At 47.1% G+C, this 23,143-nt stretch overlaps 1 protein-coding gene across 1 annotated transcript in view; it reads right to left on the bottom strand.

The window, feature by feature from the left end:
• Positions 1-23,143, bottom strand: part of PKP2 (plakophilin 2) — an 810,521-nt gene that overhangs the window by 590,604 nt on the left and 196,774 nt on the right. Inside the window, exon 4 of the mRNA XM_069628098.1 lies at positions 2,214-2,349. Coding sequence (XP_069484199.1) covers positions 2,214-2,349 — 136 coding nt within the window. The remainder of the gene's footprint in view (positions 1-2,213; positions 2,350-23,143) is intronic.

Raw genomic sequence — 23,143 nt, forward strand, 5'->3', positions numbered from 1 at the left:
ATGATTGAAATGCACACTACACAGAGGGAGGAGTAGCTATCGTTCCCTCCTGCAGCTGTAAATGTGGCATCGCCGTCGTCCTCAACCACATCCTCACCACCAGTGGTTTCCAGCATCAAGTGTTTCTGCCGCTTGTACTCGCATACATCTTTTTCTAGATCATCATCACTCTTAAATTCACTGGCTGAGAGTGGGGGGAGGGAGATCAGGACCCTCCTGCATCCTTCTCCTTTGCTCTTTGTGATTTAACTCCTGGCTGATCATAAGCCTCTATATAGTAGTCTGCAACCTTTGGCTCTTCTGATGTTTCGGTCTCCAGCTCCCTATAGCCCGAGCGGGCATAATCAATGGTAAGGATGATGGTAGTGGTGGTCGAATACATCCGGAAAGCCACAAGTTGCAAAGCCCTGTTGTATGTTGCATTCCCTGGTTCAGACCGATCTACGCTATGACTCTTGGCTCATCAATAGAGGCAATGTGCATCACTGTCCATTCTGCCCAAGACATAGTGGGCTGAAAGACCCCCTCTAACTGCAATACCGTGGCATCTACTACTATTTATTGTGTGTTTGATATTCAGACCTTCAATTTACAGCATACAATGCCGACCTCCTCTGTGCAACCAGCAGATGGTTTGGCTGATGAAAATCGCTCTTTAGCTGCAACCCTCCCCTCCCATGTTAAGGTGCTCCAGATAGGTTGGCACTCAAGATGGTTCCAATCTAATATCCACAACGGGTTACTGTTATATTCAAGCAACAAGTATTTGAGGGTGCTGCCTTTTTGTGACAAGACCAGACACTACAACTGCTGTTACCCCCAAACAATTCTGTGATGCTCTTCTCAATCAGACAATGGCATGTGCATTAATAGAATTCAAGCTAATTAGTAATCACAAAAAAGGCCTCACGATATTCTAAGTACTATGTTAATTTTGGACTTCTCCCTCCACTGACCATGTTTGGGGAAAAGTCTTCACACAAAACACCGAACATGCAGGCGATTCAGTATATAGCAGATAGGTTTACCAAGGTTAATTGGTTCCCATTCAATGTTCCTGCTTTCCCGAATACACCAATAAACACAAACACGCAAAACACTTTGCCCACGAGAACATTGCCAATATAATACACATAAATATGCTGGGTTAGGAAACCTGCAAGAAGGTTCAGAAACTAAAATAAGTTGGCATTTTTCTTTGAACTTTAGGGGCTTGCAAAGCCAGCAATAAATATCAGAAAATAAAGGCTCATCACGGCAATGTCACGCATTTGAACCTGCTCTTCCATGCAGCGTATGCTGGAATATGTTCTGAATCAATCATTATCCAAGGGACTTGTCTCGCGTACTTGCCATTTAGGTCCTACAATGATCACCATTTATGAAGGATAGCATTTGATCAGATCCATGTCATTTACTGGCAGCCATATGTTCAAATCCAGTTTCCCCAATTTGATCTACCAAATTTTACTGCAAAATAATTTTACTGCTAAATTTTACTTGCAAAATAATCCACCTTTCTAAACACCCAACTCCAAACCCCCAGCTATATTTTGCATAAGAAATGCGGTAAACAAATGTGCAAGGAAGGGCGATTCGAACAAATTGGCCCGTGCGGAAAATGTGCAATACCCATTTGGATCCATACTCATGTACGCATCCACAAACCTACAATGCTGTTCCGTCCTTGGTAGCTACTGCCGACAGATGGGGCACCCCGGAGAGAATAGCTCTAAAGAGCAGATATGCAAACAATGGGACAGCAGAATGTGAATGCATACCAGAAAGAGAATAAGGAACACACGGAAGAGAGGGTGCTACTGAGGAGAGAAAAAATATGGAAAACGAAAAATTGAATTCATCGGACAGCATGACCTGAACCATTGAAATTTGCCAATTTGATTTTCTGGGCACATGGCTTAGGACTGCAACACTGTATTGATCGTTCAGACTACTGAAAACTGCTGTTTGCGTAAAAATACTCAAAACACTAAATATTGCGTAAAAACAATCAATATTTTAGTAAGTGAACGGTTTTATCTAAAAATGCACTGAAAAGCGTAATCCGCGATACTACTCGGCGATAGTAGCCTGCTACCCCTTGCCTTGCAGGACCCAAAGCGTACACAATATATTTCTTCACCAACCCATTCTCTCCCATTTGCTGATCCCACACCAACATCCTTTACCTATATCTGGCCACAGCTACCCACCTTCCTTCTGGACTCTGCCTTCTGGAAACTCTCATGCTGTATATAGTTGGCCGCAGTCGTGATCCAATACGATGAGGAAGATTCATTGTCCAACAAATGTACGGCCCTCTCCAGAGTCATGTCCACCTCTGAACCCCTAAAGACACAAGGAAAGCGCAACCATGTCAGCATGTCCAACACAAAGGAAACATTCCAATATCAGGGCAGTCAAAAGGAGAAAAGTCACCCAGATGAAATGGCAGAAACTAAATCAGCATCAGGCTTTCAAAAAGTGCAATATTTAATAAACGCTTTAGTATATATCAAAGGTTTCTCTAGCATTCGTGAACATTTGTGAACACTTAAGTGTTCCCAGGTATCCCTAAAGCATACCCAGATGTGTTCACCCGCACACGAGAGTATTAATGAAGCTGTCAGATTCTTCCTCACCAGGGATTGCAGTACTACAGTACTTATGCCAGACTGTGGTCAGATATCATCATTATTTCTTCTTTAGACGATCCTAAAGCCCAGCAAGAGAATCCAAGGGCATGGCACACACAGGGTAACAACAGCCACCAGAATGCCAGAAGAGTCTCACTCTTTTTAGTTTTGAAACTTTATTTACACAACATGTACAACAAAAACCCAAGACAATCAATGTACAACAAATAAAACATGGTAAACAATACTAGAAAAGCACAGCATTTTACACAGAACAATGTACAGAGTGAGATATACAATACCGCAAACCCCCAATAAATCAAACGAATCTCTCAACCACCCCCCCACCCAGCAACCTCAATATTAGAATAGCTGCAAAAATCTAGCCCATATTTTTTCAAACAAAGCCAATTTACCAAGTCTCCTATACATCACTCTCTCCATATTTGCCAATTCATGCATCTCAGACAACCACGTCTCAACATTCAATGTCAAAGCATTCTTCCAGTTCCTTAAGATAATTCTTTTACCAGTCATTGCCCCTCTGAACAACCACTTCTTCTCACTCCGAGTGAGATCATCCAAAGACTCATCACTTCCCAATATGATAACACTAAAATCCAAGACCGGGAGACCAACAATCACTGTCACATACGTCCAATCTCACCCCAGAACTGCCTCACCAGCCTACAATCCCTCACTCTTGCCGATACAGGCAGGCAACTAACCCTCTCCAACATTGAATAATTACAGCAAAGCAAGCTAGTTTTGACTAGATACAGTCACGCCTCTTTAGATCTTGCCAGACAGTGGAGAACAGCAATACACAAAGGTGGGGCCTTCCTGCAGGGTTAGTAACGGATGCAAATGAGCTGCCCTGGGCCATGTTTTGCATTTATGGCATTCAAAACACTGCCACTGTGCAAGCGGAAAAATCAGCAGCCGCTCTTTGTTACATAGAAGTAGCCTAGCTACTGCCCCTATATTACCCTTGTTTGAGGAAATTCGCTGTTTCCCCCCTCAGGATAAGCTAGGGCATTATCTGACGGAGAAACTCATTACAAAAAAAAAAAAAAAAAAAAAAAAAAAAATCACAAAAAGTGGCATTGAACTTTTTTTTATACATGAGCAATAATGAACTACAAACTTAGCTCATTTCATGCAGAAACATACTCATTTCAATTAAGCAAACAATTTTTAAATTGTATAGAGAAGTGAAAAACAAGTTAAAAGTAGAAGTCAAGGACAAACCGTTGTGGGAAGAAAGTGAAACACCAGCAGGTGTGCACCCCGCATTAAGGAAATCAAATTGCTAAGCCAGGCAATGTTAAAAATAGCTTATGAAAAAAAAGCAATGCACCGAAATTAAAAAAAGCAAGTTAACTCATTTGGCGGGATTGACAATTCTGCAGGGACATAATATTTGCCTTGGTTCCGGTATTCATCCTTATGGGTAACCCTGGGCAAGATGGATTGAACATAAACCAAAACGCACAAAGACTGGGAATTTTTGAAAAATCTAGTTCGGACCATTATTAGTCATTTCCACTAAGTACTTTGGGTAGTTTGGGCCAAAACAGTATAAATAGGAAATGCACAGTTCGACTTTGGCTTCAGTGCTGTGAAGGGAAAGAGGAAGTTGGAGAGCAATTAAGGGGGCGGTAGAACATTAAAATCGGTCTAAAGTGAAGGAGAGGCAAGAAACTGAAATTGGATAGGGCCTCCACAAATCCCAATCACCCCCTGGCATGAGGCTGGGTCTGTGGCTCAGTGGACTAATGCATCCGCTACAGGGGCCCTGTATGACCTCATGGTCACAAGTTCGAATCCCGGCAGGTCCACCCATCCCTTCATCCTTCCGAGGTCGATAAAATGAGTACCATTAAGTTGGGTAACAAACATCTATTATTAGCGCCATGATGCCCCTTGGGGGGTGAACCTGCGCTTTACAAATACCCCTGTTTTGTTATGAAAAACTGGTACATAGACTTTCTTTTTGCAAATCTTACCTGCTCTATCCCGAGCCTCCCAGCACTAGATTTTTCATTGACTTTGAAGGCGAGTGAGACTTTCTCAACTCGCCTCCTGCATTCACTTTCTTGCCCGCGGACACCAGGTCCTTCTTGCGGTTCAACTGTGGAGGAGACGTCGCCTTTTTGTTTTGGCATGTATGCTTTCCACCATGGCAGCACCCCCCTACCTTATGTGGTGCGCTGCATGGGCCCGTAGGGTCCCTTTTTCCAAAGTCGTTTTGAGTTCACTGGTTAGACCACAGGCCTATCAGTACAGGAGCAGTAATCTCCTTTCATGACGTGTGTTTTTACCTTTGCAACGCAAGTGATCTTATATGGAGTGCTGTGGGGGCAATTGGGTCCCCTTTTCTTTGTCCTGTGTAGCCTTTTTGCTACTTACCAGGCAGCCGCTGAACAGTCTGGTGTCAATGGTTCCATTTCCCAGGCTGTCTTTTTATCCATGATAATGCCCTCAAGCGGACTGCGATGAACCTGGTGAGGTCTTCTTATTCTGAGAGGACCTCCCCTATCTGGCCAGAAGATGGGATCCACTAGCTGATCTTGGCCCAGGAGGGGGATGAATTGGGGTGGGCGAGGAGGGTGGCACTAATCTGGTGGGGGGGTTTAACCTTGGGGAAATAGGAAGCTGTTGGAGGAAGCCACATAACCCCCACACCCCTTTTCCTTGCAAGGATCTTCCCTCTGTCCCCCATGAATTAATAGCATACTGTTACACTCCTCTAGGATTTACTGGTGTTATTCCCCAAAACTCCCATGAGGGAAAGTATATGGACAACTCGGAGGAGGAAGAAGAAGAAGCAGGGAGTAGTGAGGATAAATTCCAACAAACATCAGTATCCACTTCCTGTTAGTCATTTAGGAACTAGTCCTATGACCACCGACACGTGAAAGAATCAGAGAAATTAAGATTAGGAGGCCGTAAGACCAAAGCAACGGTCCATTTGTTGGATGATGAAAAATGAAGCCGGAAAGTTATATACGGCTTGGCTACTCCGGACAGGGAGAAGGATAATGAGAAAGAGGCGAGCTGCAGACCCTCAACCACAGCACGACCTGCATCTGAATGAGGAAAGAAGTTTGGGTGCAGTAGGTTCACCGCTGAGAGAGACAGAAAGAACAGCAGGAACCACGCACCAAGGAGAAGGAAAGATAGAAAGGGTACAGCGCTTAAACGAGCGCACACAAAGCCAGCACACAGAAGCAGGCGGGAGCGAAGGAGCACTTGAGGCACCCAATAAGCCCAGGGACAATAAGTGGGTTACCGGTTTGCCAGTGCATGTGTGCCGCTCCATAGGGAGAATACAAACTGAAGTGAGCCAAGGCGAGGTGAGGCCAGAAGTGAATGGTGAATTCGGAGAACACAAGTGGGTTACCGGATGGTTTGATAAAGTTAGTCGCTTCTTGAAAGACATATCGAGAGGCCAAAAGTAAAACTGCTAACGAAATAAAAGCATTTGTAAAACAAGCCACACGTTATTGAATGCCAGCTTTAAAGAGGAAGTATTTGTGTGACAAAGTCCTTGCAAGAAAGTATACCAGGTGAAGCCAAGTATATCTATAACAAAGTCCTGGCGGAAAGGTGTACCAGGTCAAGGTAACATTAAATGTTTGTGTAACAAGTCCTAGCAGGAGAGTATACCAGGTGAAGATCAGTAGAGAAATAACTTACAAAGAATCTCAAGTAAAGTCATGCCCTTGGGATCATGAACTGTTAAAGTAGAGGGGCAAGGAAAGTCTTTAGGAAGAAACGTACCCTTCGGATTTGCAATGTGTTAAAAGGGTAAGAGAGCAGGCCTGGGGAAGGGACTTGCTCCCCAAGAAAAGCAAAGAAACCAAGGGGAGGGAGTAACCCTCTTGAAACCAGATTATTGTGGTATTGGAACAAGGAGTCTGGGGAAGGAAGTTATTCTCTGGGACTTTGAACATTGTTCATTGGAACCCTTTTTGTTGGATGTGAACTTGTGTTAACTTGAACATTTGGGCACTTTTGAAAAGAAAGACAATATCTTTTACACCTTAGAATGTATTTAGAGTGTGAGGGTCCCAATAGGATTACAGACACAGGACATATTTTGTTGGACATATTGACACCGGACAGACCCATTTGTTTGGTTGAGGTTGGGAAATGCATTCTAGATTAGCTGTAGCGAGGTATTTTCCAACACTCATTTGCTTCAATAAACGTCCCAAACCATGACTCCTGTGTGTCCGCGTCTCATTCCTGGCTCTTCAAAAGGACCACACACTCAAAATGGTCTTTCTGCGTATTAAAGTCCTGTCTTGTTACCAGTCTTCCTACCTTGCCGGGTGGGGGGGATGGACCCCTTTATGTACCTCAGTGGGCTTCTTGCAAAAAGTCCTCAAAGGCTCTCCTTTGTGTGTGCTAGCAGGAAGTGTCCACCCCAATCCACATGCATCCAGGGGCTTGAATGTTGCAGAGGAGATTCTGGGAGGCTGGCTGCCCACTGTTGGACAGCCACCTCCAAGTATGAATGTTGCAAGGGTCCTTGGCAGGCATGGGTCAGATCCCAGCCCAGATTCTGGACATAAGGAGACGAGGTAGACCCAAAAAGCAAGGCGAACACTGGAGCTAAAGATCCAAAGAAGACTACAAAGCAGAAAACAGCACTGACTCCGCCAATACCAAAGTGTTGTGAACCACAGCCTTCTAATCGGCAGGGAATACCTCTGCAAGTTGCCATCCTACGACTGACTTGTGGGACCTACCAGTCACCTGTCCTGCGTAAGGTACATCACCTGCTTTCAGTTGGCAGAGTGCATCTTTGCATGTTTTCTACAAGGTCCGGGTCCAGTTCATTATTGCAGGGACTTGCGGCTGTCTGAACATCTGGAACTCCCTGTGGGCAACCATATGGCTCTGCTGGGATGCTGGATATCTGCTGTGCTGCCCTCGACCAGGCAACAAGCCCGATTGGTGACTGAAGACCTGCAGGCGATTTATGGAGTGCCTTGTGACGCTGCCTGTGTCAATGCAAGACAAGCATCTATGAATAACGGAGAGGCGCTCTCCTTCGTGGGACTGAATCTAGGTGTCCCCCTTATCAACCAAGGTCTCCTCTGGAATCTAGACACCAACAGGTGGTAATCGCACATGAACCTTCCGTAGAAGACCACCTCGATCACCATGCCATCCCCTGTCGAGGATAGTACAAAATCCAGTGCCCCAGATCCTCTGGACAATTCGAGCACCTGCTCCAACACAAGATGGCCACTAGTGTATCAACGCCTCTCGAACCGAGCCACACCAGTTCAGCACTGCATCATGCCCCAGACGCCGAGCTCCCGGACTGGCTGCACTTTGAGGAAAACGGGACCTCAGACTCTAGCCGGTAGGCGAAGCCAGGCCCACACAAAATTCCTCTGACGCCGGTCTTTCCCTGTCTGGCATGGAGGGGCCGTACCAGTTCTAGCCTACTGTCCATGATCACCCCATTTCAGTCAAACCAGACTTCTGTCTCCTTGCGACACTACTTCTCCCAGGTAAGCCCACACCATAAAGTTGCATAATCTGCACAACACCCGCCTGCGCTGCACTCCCGACCCTGCCACCCCCACTAGTTTCCTCCCACTTTTCATGCAATTTGCCTCCCCCTTACCTCCATCACCACTACTCTGCCCCTCAAGACTCACACACTTAGTCTGCCGTACCCAAGCACCAGATACCCACTTCTCTCCCCCTCCCCCCCACTCCATGCCAGGTACTTCGGCTAGGTGCCCATACAGAACCCGCCACACAGCAAAACCAACTTTCACCCTCCCACGCATACACACTTGGGGGACTCCCACACAACCTTAAACCTAGCTGCTCCTAACACTAACCTGGTTTATTCCTCTCCCCACACTGTCCTCAACTGCACCTTGATCAATGCCAGCTCACTCCCGGCACATGCGTTCGACATTTGCAATATCTTCACCACCAAGAATCTTGATATCCCAGCCATTACTGAAACCCGACCATGCCGCCGCTGGACCAGCCTTATCCCTCGCCCACCCAACGGATGCACCGTAAACTGGAACATTGGAGTGACAGTTACCACAAAGATTCTATCCCCATCAGAGCCACCACCACAGACACTCCACTTAATTGACTGTGTCCCTGCCAGGCTTTTATTCACCCTCCACGCCAATTCTATGTGCATGCCGCAGGGATCAACCCTATATCATATTTACAGTTCAGATTTCTCATTTTTTGAGACTCCTCAGAAAAGTGCTACCATAGGTCCCTTCGCAGCTTTGCACGACTGTAATCACAGCCTTGGGTTTGCATGCAAAAATTACAGTAATGGCATTTTAAACACTGTCTTGTTGTATAAGTGCCACATTAATATCCAATAAATAAATATTTGGGTTAGCCCGACATTTTTTGTCACAAGAACTCTTGGTTCACCCCAGACCTCGCATCTAGTAGCGCTAGGACGCGAGCCTGTAAAGCAGGATGGCGTCGCAACACAAATACCTACAAATATCACTTCTCTAGCATTGCTAGGAAATATAAACTAGCTATTCACACTGCCAAAGCCTCCAACCTCAACACAAGAATCTCTAACGCAGAATCAAATTCACACAAGCTGTTTACTATCCTGCGAGAAACCCACAACACCACCATCTACCATCAACGACACCTGGTGCAGCAAAATCCAAAATGCACAATCAGCTAAAATGTCTCTACTTCAAGACAAAATCCTTGCTAAGCAACAAACCATCCTTGCCAAAACCCATCTTGCTCAACTACCATCCTCACCACCCTCAATCCTGCCATTTAACTTCCACCCAATCACAGAAATTGACATTGCCAAAATAATCAAAAGGTCTCAAACCCTCCAGGTGCAATGGTGACATCTGCCCAGCCCCCCTTATCAAGGACTGTGTCGATGTACCTTCTACCAGTTTTACCGCCATCATAAACTGTTCCTTCAATTCCTGCACTGTCCCAGCCCCACTAAAAGAATTCTGGGTCTCCCCCTTTTGAAAAAACACTCTTGACCATGCTGCCCATACCAACTATCATCCCATCACTACAGTATCATTCCTGAAAAATAATTCTAGATGGAGCAGTGTACCTCCGGATCCAATCAACTCTAGCAGCATCATGACCTCAGTGCCCGCCAATCTGGTTTCCGTCCCTGCCATGGCACTGAATCCGCCCCATTAGATGTGTCAAACCAGATTAATGACCTCTGCGACTTCTATTGGACCTCTCAGTTGCCTTCGACCTGGTTGACCACACACACTATGCCATCACCTCACCACAGCTGCTAATTTCTCCCCCCTCACCACCAAATGGATCCCCTTTTTCTAAGCCAACAGATCCAACAGGGTCTACATCAGCAACTCAGCTCCAGTGCCCCACCCCATCCCCGTCTTCAGTGGTGCCCCTCTATGATCTTGTGTGTCCCCAACCCTTCACAAAATTTAACACCAAACCCCTGTTTTGACCACCTTGACTCCATGGGCATCTCCTACGCCAATATACTTATGATGCCCAGATTCTTATCCCCTCTCTGGTACTATACAGAAAATACCATCAATCTCAACTCCATCTACAAGACCATCCAGGCCTGGTTGACACCCCACAGTCTCTGCTTGAATTACGATAAAAAGGAAATCCTGATGGCTGGCACTCATACCACTCTCTCCAAATTCGACCCAGCCTAATACGATCGCATCACTGCCCACAGGAAAAACTTCTACTGGCTCCTAATTCAAGACCGTATTAAATTAACGACCCTGTCCATTACTCATCAATGCCTCTCCAAAGCTGCACCATCTTACCTCTCACAAAGACTGTCCCTGACAACACATGGCAGATCCACACACACCTGCAACAGTCAAACGCTAGAAGTTCCTAGAATCCTTCAGTAAACAACATAAGATGTGGCTCTTAAACTGACTATTCCTCCACCTGGCGTGACACTTTGCTGTATCCTTTTATGCCACCTGAATGGCCAGACTTTTCGGATCGGGGTTGGTTGACTGTGACCGAAATGTTCGAGGGAGAAAGGACAGAAGAATATTTTTCCAAAATAACCTTCAGTCTTTTCACCCCTTAACATTTCTGACTTGGCCCCGCCTCCTGCCCCCACCCACACACCCCTACTTACCTTGCGGCAGCCGCCAACTCGCTGTGTCCCTGCAACGCCTGTTCCCTTTCATGTCCGTGATCGGGAACAGGACCTGCAGGGTCCTTTCCTTTATTTTTTTGGATCAGCTGCGGGGGGATACCCCTGCAATCCCTGCTCACAATATAGTGAGCAAGGGTGCGGTGGACACCCCCACAACCCCTAGCACTGAATGCATGATTTGGCTGAACTTTTCAGCCGTTCAGAATTTTCGAACGGCCGAAATTGGGCCAAAGCAAGCATTCAGGCTTTTAATATCGGTCGATTTGATGTTTTTTTTAAAAAAAAAAATGTGTTGATTTTAAATCAAGGCAGGTTGACAATTACAAAACATTATGAGCAACAATTTAGGCATGTTGATCCCCAGTCCTTTTCTCCAGATCTCCCCCCCCCCCCCAGATTGGATTCCTCCTTCTTAGGCTGCCCGCTTTGCGCCTCATGTTCTATATGTCTCCTTCAGGGTTCTCTTGGTCCCTCAGGGTCCACCGGGCCTTGGTGGGTTTGTAGGGCAGGGTGGGGAATCGCTGGTCATATTCTAGTACTTGGGCCCAGATGTTCTGGAATCGGTGCAGAGCTCCCGCCTTCGCTGCTGTCATCTTTTCCGCAATCAATATATCCCAGAGCTTTGTCCACCACTGGGCCATAAAGGGGCCTTCTGGGGACTTCCAAGAGCGGGCCAGCACCGTTTTCCCTGCTAGCAGACAGTGGGTCAGTAGTTTTGCTCTGTTTCTGGAGTGTGAGTAGATCGCGAGGATTGGGACTCCCTACAGGACTGGCTCTGGTTCTAGCGGGATCGCCGTTCCGGTGATTTGTGTGATGGTTCCCAGGCATGATTTCCAGAATTGCTGGATCTTTGGGCATGTCCACCACATATGGAAGAAGGAGCCTGGGTGGCCGCACCCTCTCCAGCAGGAATAGTCTAGTTGAGGGTTTATATGATGCAGTCTAAGGGGCGGGTATACCACTTTAGCATGATTTTATACGCGCATTCCCTGTTGGTGATGCAGGTAGATGAGGCATGTGTTCGAGTCCAAATGTCTACCCAGGTTTGGTCTTCTATTGGGTGTCCCAGGTCTGCCTCTCATTGGGCCATACAGCGAGTTCTCGTGATCAGGAAGTCGCCCAGAAAGCGCCTATATAAGGTGGATACCCTCCCACGAGCCGGGAGGTCCCCGAGTGCGAGTTCCAGGGCGGTGAGAGGGCGCGTTGCTGCCTGCAGAGTTTGGGGGTGCGAGCACCAGTGGCGCAGTTGGATATAAGTGAATCTGTCCCTTTCATGGAGTTGGAACCTTTCCTTACATTGCTCAAATGTGAGGGGTACCTCTCCCGCGTATAGCTGGTCTATGGTCTCCAGGCCACCATTTATTACGTTTTGGAAGTTGCGCTCCAGGTGAGAATGCCGGATTATGAAAAGATCGGGGATCGTGGGCTCAGACCTCTTGGCACTCCCTTTCATTTCAGTGCCCAGTCCCAGGAGCTTAGAGTATGTTTAGTTGTTAGAGGAAGTCTCCCCAGTGCGTTCTGAGGGGAGGGGGGGTGGGATGTGTGGCAGAAATTGTAGGGGTAAGGGCACTTCTGATTGTTCCAATTCTACCCATCTAGGGCGGTTTGTGATAGTTTGCCACGCCTGGATCTGTACTAATTGGGCCGCCACTCTGTAGGCCTGCAAGTCTGGGACCACCAACCCTCCCAGTTTGGAGCCCCCCCCAGTAGCATTTTGAGGGGGATTCTCGCCCTCTTACCTTTCCAGATAAAGTTCAGCATCTTTCTCTGTATATCACGAAGAGTTGGTGCGGGGATCGCCACTGGAAGGGAGGCGCAGGTGTACAGGAACCTCGGGAGGAGGTTCATCTTACAGGTTGTAATGCGTCCCAGCAGTGAGATCTCCTGGGTCGCCGAAGGTTTCAGGTCTCCTTCCAGTTCTTTGAACAACCGGGGAAAGTTAGCTTTGTATGTGGACCCCCAGGTAGGAGATAGCCCTTTTCTCCCACGTGATCGGGCACATCTTGGCCAGTGGTTCTCGCTCTTCCGGGGTGAGGCCGATGCTTAGGTCCGTTGATTTGGGGAAGTTTACTGCAAAGCCTGATACCTCTCCATAGCTGGCTCTTTCTCTTCGTGTTTCAGGGATGAGAGGGCCTCTGAGATCGTGAGCAGTATGTCATCCGCATATAGGGTGATTTTGTGTTGTGTGGGGCCGACCTGTGGGCCCTTGATCTGGTTTTTTCGCCTAATTCTCTGGGCAAAGGGCTCCATATTAAGTGCGAAGAGCGGAGGCGACAGCGGGCAGCCCCGTCTGGTTCCACAGGACAGGGGGATTGGAGACGAGCTGTGTCCGTTGATTCTCAGGAAAGTTCTTGGTCCGTTATAGTTGGCCAGGACCATTGTTTGGAATGCTGTCCCAAAGCCAAAGGCCCCTAGGGTGTGTTTCATGAATGTCCAATCCACCCTATCAAATGTCTTGGCCGCGTCCAGGGCCATTAAGACCAGTTTCTGGGTATTCCGGGAGGCAAGGTTCACCAGGTTTAGGGTTCTCCGGATGTTATCTCCTGCCGCCCGGTGTAAAATGAAGCCTGCCTGGTCTGGGTGATGATCTCCGGTAGGATGCGACTCAGGCGGTTCGCCAGAATTCGAGTATATGTTCGCGTACATGTTCAGAAGTGCAATCGGTCTGTAGGAGGTCAGGTTTCTCGGATCTTTTCCTGGTTTGGGCAGGAGGATGGTAGTTGATTTCTGCATCAATGGGGTTACCGATCCCGTTTCCCTGAAGGAGTTGAAGAGTGTTACCAGGGGGGGAATCAGCTGGGGTCTGAATAATTTATAGAACCTGGCCGAGAATCCGTCTGGGTCCGGGACTCGTGTTTTGAGCGACTTAATGGCCTCCTTAATCTCTTCCACTGTAATGGGCTCCTACAGTTCACCTCTTGCCATGTCGGGGAGTCGGGGCAGTGCTGCCTTTTGCAGGTATTCCGTTTGTTGCGATAGGTTCTGTGGGGTTGCTGTCATGATCTGGGTCAGATGGTCCACCGCTAGTATTTGTTTTTTAAGTTCTGAGTATTGTATGACTCCATTGGAGTCGCGCAGGCCAGCGATCACGTTAGTTCGTCTCTGTTTGGCCAATTTGGCCACCAGGAATTTATTCGCCTTGTTCTTTGCGTAGTACGATTGTTTGGCCTTAGCCATGAGCAGTGCGGTTTGTTCCGCATAGTGGGCTTCTAGTTTTTTCCTGGCTGTGCGTATGGTTCGCTGCGTCCTGGGGGACCAACCTTTTTTCTTGTGGACTTCCTCTGCCTCCCACAGCTCTTCTTCCAAGGCTATCCGGGCCTGTCGCCTATTCCGGTGGTGGCCACTCCCTGGGCGATCAGGATGCCTCTAATCACTGCCTTCATGGAATCCCAGTTGTTCGCCACAGAGGTGTCCGAGGCCGGGTTTTCATTTCATCGAAGAAGTTTTTAATCCCCTTTGCGATCTTGTCTCTTGTTGCCATATCGTTGAGGATCGGGTCATATAAAGACCATTTAAGTGGGTTGTTGAGTTTGGGGTTCTGGGCCCGGAGTGCTAAGATCATTGGAGCGTGATCGGATATGGCTCTTGTGCCGATGGACACCTCCTTGACGAAGGCCAGGGTTTTTCGGGGAGGTTAGGAGGAGGTCGATCCTCGAGAAGGTTCGGTGGACGTATGAGTAAAAAGAGTAGTCTATTTCGGTGGGGTGAAGTACCCGCCATGCGTCCACTATCTCTAAGGATCTGAACAGCTGGAGGAGGCTCAGCGCCTGGGTAAAGTCACTCGGAGTCGGGGGTGCGATCTGTCCTTTGTGGGGTCTGGAACACCATTGAAATCCCCTCCGATTATCGTTTGGCCCTCTACGAAACGTGCGAGGGAGGACCCAGTGAGTTATAGAACTTTGATTGTCCAGCATTGGGGGCGTACACCGAGATGAAGGTGTATAGGTCTCCTAGCAGAAGGCATTTGACCGCTATGAATCGGCCTTCTGGGCACGTTTTCATTTCCAGTACCTGTGGGCTTAAGTCCTTTCTGAAGAGGATCGCAGTGCCTCCTTTTTTGGTTGCTCCAGGGGCGAAAAATTGGAGTGGGAATAGCCGGGAGCGAAGTTGGTTAACATCCGCCGGTAGCAAGTGGGCCTCCTGAAGCATGGCTACCGCTGCTTCCTCGTCCTGGAGTTTTAGTAGAATTGCCTTTTACTTGCTAGGAGAGTTCAGTCCATTGACGTTTAGGGAGAGAAGTCTCAAGGTCTGATGGTCTGATATTAATTCTCTCTCTGTCGCTTGGGTTGGGGGGGTTACAAGAGGGTGATTCAACCGCCATTTCCGGTGTGAGCCATGAGAGCATCATCCTGCACAAGGTTTTAACGCGGGACCCCAACGGGGGGCCGCAACTTTAACTAGCGGGTGGGCCGACATTGTGAGTAACGACGCACCCTTGGCCAACAGGGCCAACTATCCAATCGAGTATTGTGTACTGTGGGTTTCCAAGGAACTAGAGTTGGAACGTTTCCTTGGAGTGGGTATGAACCATGGGTATGGCCCGCCGCCACCATCATTGAGATCTATTAGTTTAGAAGTGAGGTGGTGGATCCCAATTAGGTGAGGCCAGGTGAACCGAGGCTGGGATAGTATCGGTCCCCTGTGGCGTGGAACCACCTTTGATCATCTCCTGTTCCGCTGTATTTTCGACCATGATGACCGTCTGGGCTTCGGGGAGGGGGGTGGCTCAGGGTCCCCAGCCCCCTCCGGGTTCGACGTGGAGGGCTCTCGGGGTGAGGTCGGGTGCATGATTTTATCTGCGTCTTCCAGATGGCTAATTCGGCGCAGGGTGCCTTTATTTGAGAATTGTAGAGCTGTCGGGAATAACCATCTGTATCGTACCTGTTGGTCCTGGAGGAAAAGTGCCAGGGGTCGGAGAGCTCTCCTTTTCTGAAGGGTGAGTAATGAGAGGTCTTTGATAAATCTGAAGTGGGGTGCCCTGGAAGGTGATATCATCTCCCTGATGGCTGATCACTGAGATAGCCTCTTTGGTTGTGAAGAAGTGGACCCTGGAAATAACATCAGGGGTGGGATCTGAGTCCACTCCCCGGCGTGGGCATAGCCTGTGGATTCGGTCTAGCAAGAGCTGGGATTTGTCCAGGTCTGGGAGTAAAGCCTGGAAGAAGCTCCCCAAGTATTCCGCCAGCTTGTTGTCGGGGACGGAGGCTGGGACGCCCCGGATGCAGAGGTTGTTGCAACATGCCCTCTTTTCCAGGTCCTCCTGTTTAAACTCCAGGATCTCGTATTTGCGTTGCAAGGTATTGATGGATGTCTGGATTTCCCGTAGAGTGGTTGTGTGATCCGGTGAACATTCTTCGATTTCTCTGAGCCTCTGCTCGACCTCCGTTACCCTCTGGTCTGCCTGCTCCACTTTGGTGGTGAGTTCTGAGAGGCAAGAGCGGAACTCGGACTTAATGTCAGCCATCGATTTGACATTTCATTGATCCCTGGTACCTTCAGGTTGGTCCAATGTAGGTCCAATGTACCTTATCTTACCAGCACCCAGTTGCCTGCTGGTTCGCACACGCTTTACCAATGCAAAAATAAATAAACCCATGATGGGACAATTCAGCACAGTGCAACGATGTTGAAGGAACTGTGGGGTTTCCTATCATCTGGGACTGCTAACTTTCTAAAAGTCTGGGTGCCCGAGATCACTTCTCTCTTGAACCGCCCCTTCACTACGGAGTTTGCATTGGGTGCAAAGTCCTACTTACCACAGCTTTATGTGGAGCTGACTGGGTGCGGTAACGCCTGAGTCTGTGCATCTATGGGTTATCCTTTGGAGTTCCTAGGGTGGTAGCTGCTACTACTTTCACTACAAACTTGCTTAAGTCTGCGTCTCGTTTGTTGCATCTGCTCTGCACAAACTGCAATATTTGCATTAAGCGAGTGGGCCTGGCCCTCCTGGACTACTCACCTCGGTTTACTGTGATATGACATGGGAAAAAAATTAAGACTACAATTGTTTTCGCCCTCTTTGAACGCATACATATGCGAGGGTGGGAGACCTTTGCTTCCCCCCCTTACTCCGCCAAATTTCTTATTAACTTTACATCCCTTCCCAGTCTTTTCTACCTCAGTCTTTTTGGGCGTTTCCCTTGTCTCTTCCCTCAGGAAACAGTTTGGACATCTAAGACTAATAGAGACTCAGTAAAGGATAGGGTTGGCCTTCTGAAGTTTTAGTATATGGTGCCGAACGGCTTACAAATAAAAGTCCTTTGTTCTGTTGTGAGCTTCACACCTGTTCTCCCTACTTTGGTGAAGGCATTCATTGTTTTAATAACTGCTTATACATCTAGTGTCTATCCCATAGTGGATTACCCAAGTTGTATATTTGTACTAATGTATTTTTACTTAACTTGAAATATTTAAAGTGTAATATTGTAATGAGTGTTATTTTTATAACTGCATGGGTCGTTCCCTTATAATTTTTGCTAAGTACTGCACAACAGTGCCCCTTCCTCCCTAGTTAAGCCTCGTTTGCTTGGTTAATCCTAATAGTGTCTCTGCTCATTGCCCTTTATACGTCCTACCCCAGGTAGTGACCTTGAAAAACCCTCGTAACATTGACATGTGCGTACATATCTGGTCTGGTTAACGTAAGGACATCAAAAGAACTGTTTGTGGCAGGCAGTGCCTTAAATTACATTCAGCTGCTGTGAATCAGTGCATCCTCTTAGTGGCAAGAGCAAGTACTTCCTTCAAGTTGCAATGAGTACATCTAGGAATACTGTTTAGGTAAGACTGCATTCAGTGGCTGCAACTGTGCTCTTTGACAAGACCTGTCCTCTGGCCTGGTCAAAAGCCCTCTCAGCCAGGGCTGGGTGGCCTAGGAAGAAGACCAGAGCCAGTCCGAACCCTGTGGATGGTGGCAGTTAATAGGGGCCCAACTCTTCACCCCAGCCTTAGTCCCAACCTGCATCTAAAGAGTACATCTTTGTCTCAAGCCAGTACTCCTGTACACGATGTTAGCCAGAGTTTCTCAGTTTTCTCTAGGGGCACATGTGAGCAGGATACCAGCCAGAAGCATCCAAAAGTGAACAGTTAACCGCCTTTCCTAGAACTGAATCTTTAGAAATGCCAGGAGAGGTTTTAGATTGTTGGGTAGCCATGGCACAACAGAAGAAAAGGGCGGAGGGTGTGAGACCAGACAAGACCAGCAGACTCAGGGCTAATGACTGTACCCCTCATCGACCCTCCTGTTGACCACCAACCCCCAATGAGGTTTTTGGCAACATTTGAGGGCCTCTGCCATGACATTTTCAATAGCAACGCCGATTTCTCCAATGAAATGAGGACAGCAACCCAGCCAACATGCCCATTTCTGCTGGGGAACTCTGGCATGGGGATACCCAGGAACGCCATTTACACTGGCACCCGCTCATGAAAGGCCATTGCTGACGACAGGAATTCTTCCACCGGGACATCAACTGTGTCTCCCAATTTGGAGGACAGAGGGTCAAGAGGAGGTGGGGGCCACAGAAGGCTGCACTGCAGCAGCTGGTGCTGGCCTTTGTTAAACATCTGTGCACATCCTATGTACTGTAAAAGTAGAGGGCAAAATGGTACTTGCACCTTTAATTGTATGTGTTGTAAAGACCATTTACCGGTCCTGTTAGTTGCAACTGTATAGCGCTGCGGCTGCTTCCAGCAGAAAGGACACATGGCTGAGGAGGCAACAGCAGAGGACTGATGTGAATGAAATGGACAACCCCAAGCAGACGAAAGAGAATCCATGTGGGACACCCATTGCCAGAAAAGCACAGGTCAGGAAACACAACTGGAGAGGAAAGGGGGACTGGGGTTCAACAACATTATTTGCACCGTTGGTGCAAACTGGTCAAACCCTGATTTGACATGAATTGAGGTGCCTTAGGTGTTGCCTGGTTATGCACAGAAGATAGGGTTAGAGAAGGAACTTCCTGTGTCAGATGCCTCGTGTTAAGGTAGTGTGTAGGGCTCTCTTGGATAATACACAGACCAGCTGTGGAGGCCATGTGGGTTCAACCAGGATATTTTATTTTATGTGTGTACAACTCCAGTTACTTGCAGGTATGTACATGACCGGTAGTCAGGATCGAGACAGGTAGCAACAGCGAAGGGACAGAGCCACCGGCCAGCTCATGCCCCAACTGACATTCATGGAACACTCGCCCAACAAACTGAGCTGTCTATCATATATACTCAACATTCTATCAGCATACATTCCTGGCCAGTGAAACAGAACAATACTAACTCATGTTACAGCACCTCATTCAAAAATATGAGCCGTGGCACTATCTGTATCTTGCCAGGCTGCTTAGCATTTCTGGGCTTCAAAGACTAATATTTTTTGTGGAACCTGTGCACTGCTGGTACTCTGGTATGATCCTCTTGGAGGAGACTGCAGATTTAGCTCGTTTATGTTTATTCGCCCTGATAGGATCCTCCGGGTATCCGTCCAGTGTTAGCCCCAGACGGGGAATTCTTGGACTTGCTGTTGGATCTACCCCGCAGCCTCAGGATCACACCCTACATTTAGCACCGCAGTGGGGAACCTGCAGCAATTAAATGGTCACAGGAACCTCTTCATGTTGAGGAGTGGAAACCAAGTATCAGGGAAGGGAGTCGGAACCCCAGAGTACAATGCTAAGGAGCAGAATAATTACAGTGGAGGTGCAGAAGAGACAATGGAACTATCAGAAGGTAGAGAGCAGAACAAAGAACAATGAGGGGGTGGAGAGTAAAAGAGTAGGTGAAGTAAAGAATAACCGAGTGTAAAGAGGCAGAGGAGACGACTCAGAAGGTTGTGACCAGTAAAGATAACTGCTGTGGTGTGAGATTAAACTTTGGGACATGGCCCTCCTGGCCCGCCCATCCTCCACGTAGACTACAAACCCAAACATTCCCTGCTGTCCCTGTTCAGGTCCTACTCGTTCTACTTACCACGTCCCTGATTGTGAGGGCAGGTTTTATCAGCTGTACAGTCTGCAGTAAGGGACTACTACTTGCTTGCCTGCTCCTCCAGGCACTTGCGACGGTGCTCCTGTGACTGCCGTGGCGCGGAATTCAACTTTGGAACATGCCCCCTCCTGCACAGAGACAACAAACATTTCCTGGGTGAAGTCTGGAAAAGTCTGGGCCCAGCCGTCTGCTGCTGTCCGCTGATGGACGTCGTCTATACTTACTATTTCTACTATTATGTCTTTGTTCCATCTTACTTTCTCAGGTCCTTCACAGCCCATTTTTCAGACTACTTTGCCAGCAGCACGCCCAGCTTGCCTACTAGCTGGTGCATTCTCATCCATCTTCGTGTTTGCACCATTTTTACATTTCTTTGCTGCTTTTTGTTTTTCTTTTACTTTTGTTACAATGCAGAGTCCAATTCCCACTCAGTGAACTCCACATCGCCAAATCACCTTCTCCAGCATCTTTTAACTACTCTAACTATTCTAATAGTATTTCTAATCTTATTTCTAATCTTATTTCTAATCTTATTTCTCCGTCGTGCACTTCTTATTCTTCCACTATTAATGTTGCTCTATGGAATGCTCAGTCACATCCCACCCAAAGAATAAAACATTCTGTTCTTGCGATGTTCATGCGGTTTAATTTACATGTCTTATGTATTAGGGAAACTTGGCTCTCTGCGTCTAACACAGCTATGCTGTCAGTCTAGAAAAATGGATACCTCTCATGATTGACGGCAAACTTATTTAGGTGGCCGTGGGCCAACCGTCTCATGCACGATATGACAGACATATAGGTTTCCGAGTTTGCCAATGAACGACCATTTTGATGTAACAAGGATCGCCATTTTGTTTTCTAACAATTGCTCATGGCTTTCTGTTCTTATTGCTTTGCAGCACATTTTCTGCTTACACTGCTCGACTGTTAAACATTGTTGTTTGAACGTAAAAGGACAAGGCCACAGAGCCGCGAGGCTAACAAGAGTTCGTTGAAACACAACGTAGGCAGCGCCAGGAAGGAATGCCCGGCTCCCTCCCGAATGTAGCCTTGAAGCAGAGCTGCAGGGCATTTAATCATTTCGCAGCTGCCAGCCAGTCTCGTTATATGGTAGAATATGTTAGAATAAAACAGCTAAAAGCCTGAATTATGCTCTTCTTACGGCCCCCCTTTACTGAGCCCTGTAGAGAGTGTCGGCTCCCAGGACACGAATATCACCTCATAGATAGCAAGGTCTGGAATGTGACTCTTCCCCTGTATGTAGCTTGCTTCCAAGAACAGAAGCACTGTGTTCTGTTCAACTAAAAGATGCCTCCGCACTTGCAAATTGCATATTGTTACTAGAATAGATATTTGAAGGTGTCATAATTGTCAAAAGTGTCCATCATCACACGAGTTTGAAAGAAACCCAATAAAGGGGGGTGTTAAACATGTCATAGCCGATTGTATGATATGCATTTTGTATATATGTAACTGATGTACGTAATTTACTCTCTTGCGTCCCTCGAGGCCTAGAGATACACATCGCGGGGCGTGAGACTGATTTGGCCAACTGAGACCATTTGCTTTGCAATAAACCCTAGCGTTGGGAATACAACCTTGTGTCTGGCGTATCTATTGTGTGTGGTAACTTGCCTTGTTTCCATAGGCGTAAGGGACCCCTACGGGCCCCTTTCAATGCCCGCATCTTGCTCACACCCTACACTGCCTTTCTGCATACCCCTCGCCTTTTCAGAACATGGGGGAGGTACTGGTATGCTTGACTGTGGTATGCTTGACCGTTCCACATCTATACCAATTTCTATTTCTTTGAGTCTTCCCACTTTTACCTCTTTGGAGTAATCGTTCACTACTTTTACTAGACCTTCCGCTGTTACCTTTTTGTTACTTTATCGTCTTTCTGGCCCTGTTACCACTTTCTGTGATGATATTGATGCACTGCTTAGTGCCATTTTACTATTTTCTAGTTCAGGTTTACTGCTGGGTGACTAATCTTCACTTTTCTTCTACTCATGCTTAGATTCCATTTCTAGCTATTCTTGACTCTTACTGCCTTTCAGTTCTCTCTACTTCCGCTCGTCTAATTTTCACTATTGTCCACTTATATAGTCTCGGTGCATCCAGTTTTTTCTTCTGATCAACATATGTTATTCTTTGCAATTTTTCTTCCTGCTTCTATTCTGTACAAACCTAGTTCCACAGTCGATCCTGCATACTTTCGTCTGGATCTTCGTGCATTTAATACTTCTCCATTTGTATCTTCCTGTATTTCTAGTCTTCCTTCTCACTCAACTTTCACTACACTTCCAGTGGATGAGGCAGTCAGTGGTCCCTCTACTCATTCCTTGATACATTCTTTCTGGTTTCTTCCTTTACTGCACCTTGGAAACCCTCCCAGCCTTGGCTTACTCCTCAGCTAAGTTCAATGCAGAGAGTCCTTTGTTGCCTTCAGTGGCACTGGTGTAAGTCCCGCTATGACTGATCATCTAATATTCTCCTTGTATCATGCTTTGTATGATGAAATGCTATTCTCGTCCAAGCGGCCTTACTACTCTGATCTTCTCCAATCCCAATCGGCCCACCCTCAGCACCTTTTCCAATCTCTCTCTCAACCTTTCTCCTCCCTCCGACTATTCTCTTGCATCTACCTTGAATGTAGCCGACTTTGCTAATTAGCTCACTTCTAAAGTGGCTATTCTTCATGCAGCAACCATTTAATCCTTTTCCTCTTCGTCTGCCTCATTATCTGTGGCTATTACCTCCTTTTTCTCCAATTTCTAATTCTGACACTTCTTTGATTCTTTCACAGGCTCCTCCTACTGCTTCCCTAATGACCCTATTCCTTCCTCTGTTACTCTAAATCTATCCTTCTCTTAATTAGCATCTTACTGGTCTTTTTAACATCTCTCTTTTTACTTCTATCTTTCCTCTTTCATTTAAGCATGCTAATAACCTTCATTGGATATGTCATTTCCTTCAAATGTTTGCCCAATTTCCCCTCTTCTCTATCTTTCTAAGATTCTGCGACGACATATCTTTTGTCACTGAAAATTCAATTCTTCACGTTTTTAGTCTCGGTTTCGTGCTCCTCATTCTACTTTCTTTGATTCCTTACTTCTTATTACTCTAAACACTTGTCTATTCTTATACTCTTGGATCTCTGCTGCTCTTGAAACGGTGGATCATCCTTTACATTCTTTCTTCTTTTGGGTTTTCTGGATCAGTGCTATCGTGGTTTCACTCTTATTTGACTAACCGGAACTACTCTGTCTTATGGGCTGATATATGATATATGTTATTTATAACGCGCTTAATACCCAGAGGTTTCTAAGCGTGAACCCGG

Source organism: Ambystoma mexicanum, chromosome 12 (assembly GCF_040938575.1).
Source record: "Ambystoma mexicanum isolate Mex_15411 chromosome 12, UKY_AmexF1_1, whole genome shotgun sequence".
Taxonomy (NCBI): domain Eukaryota; kingdom Metazoa; phylum Chordata; class Amphibia; order Caudata; family Ambystomatidae; genus Ambystoma; species Ambystoma mexicanum.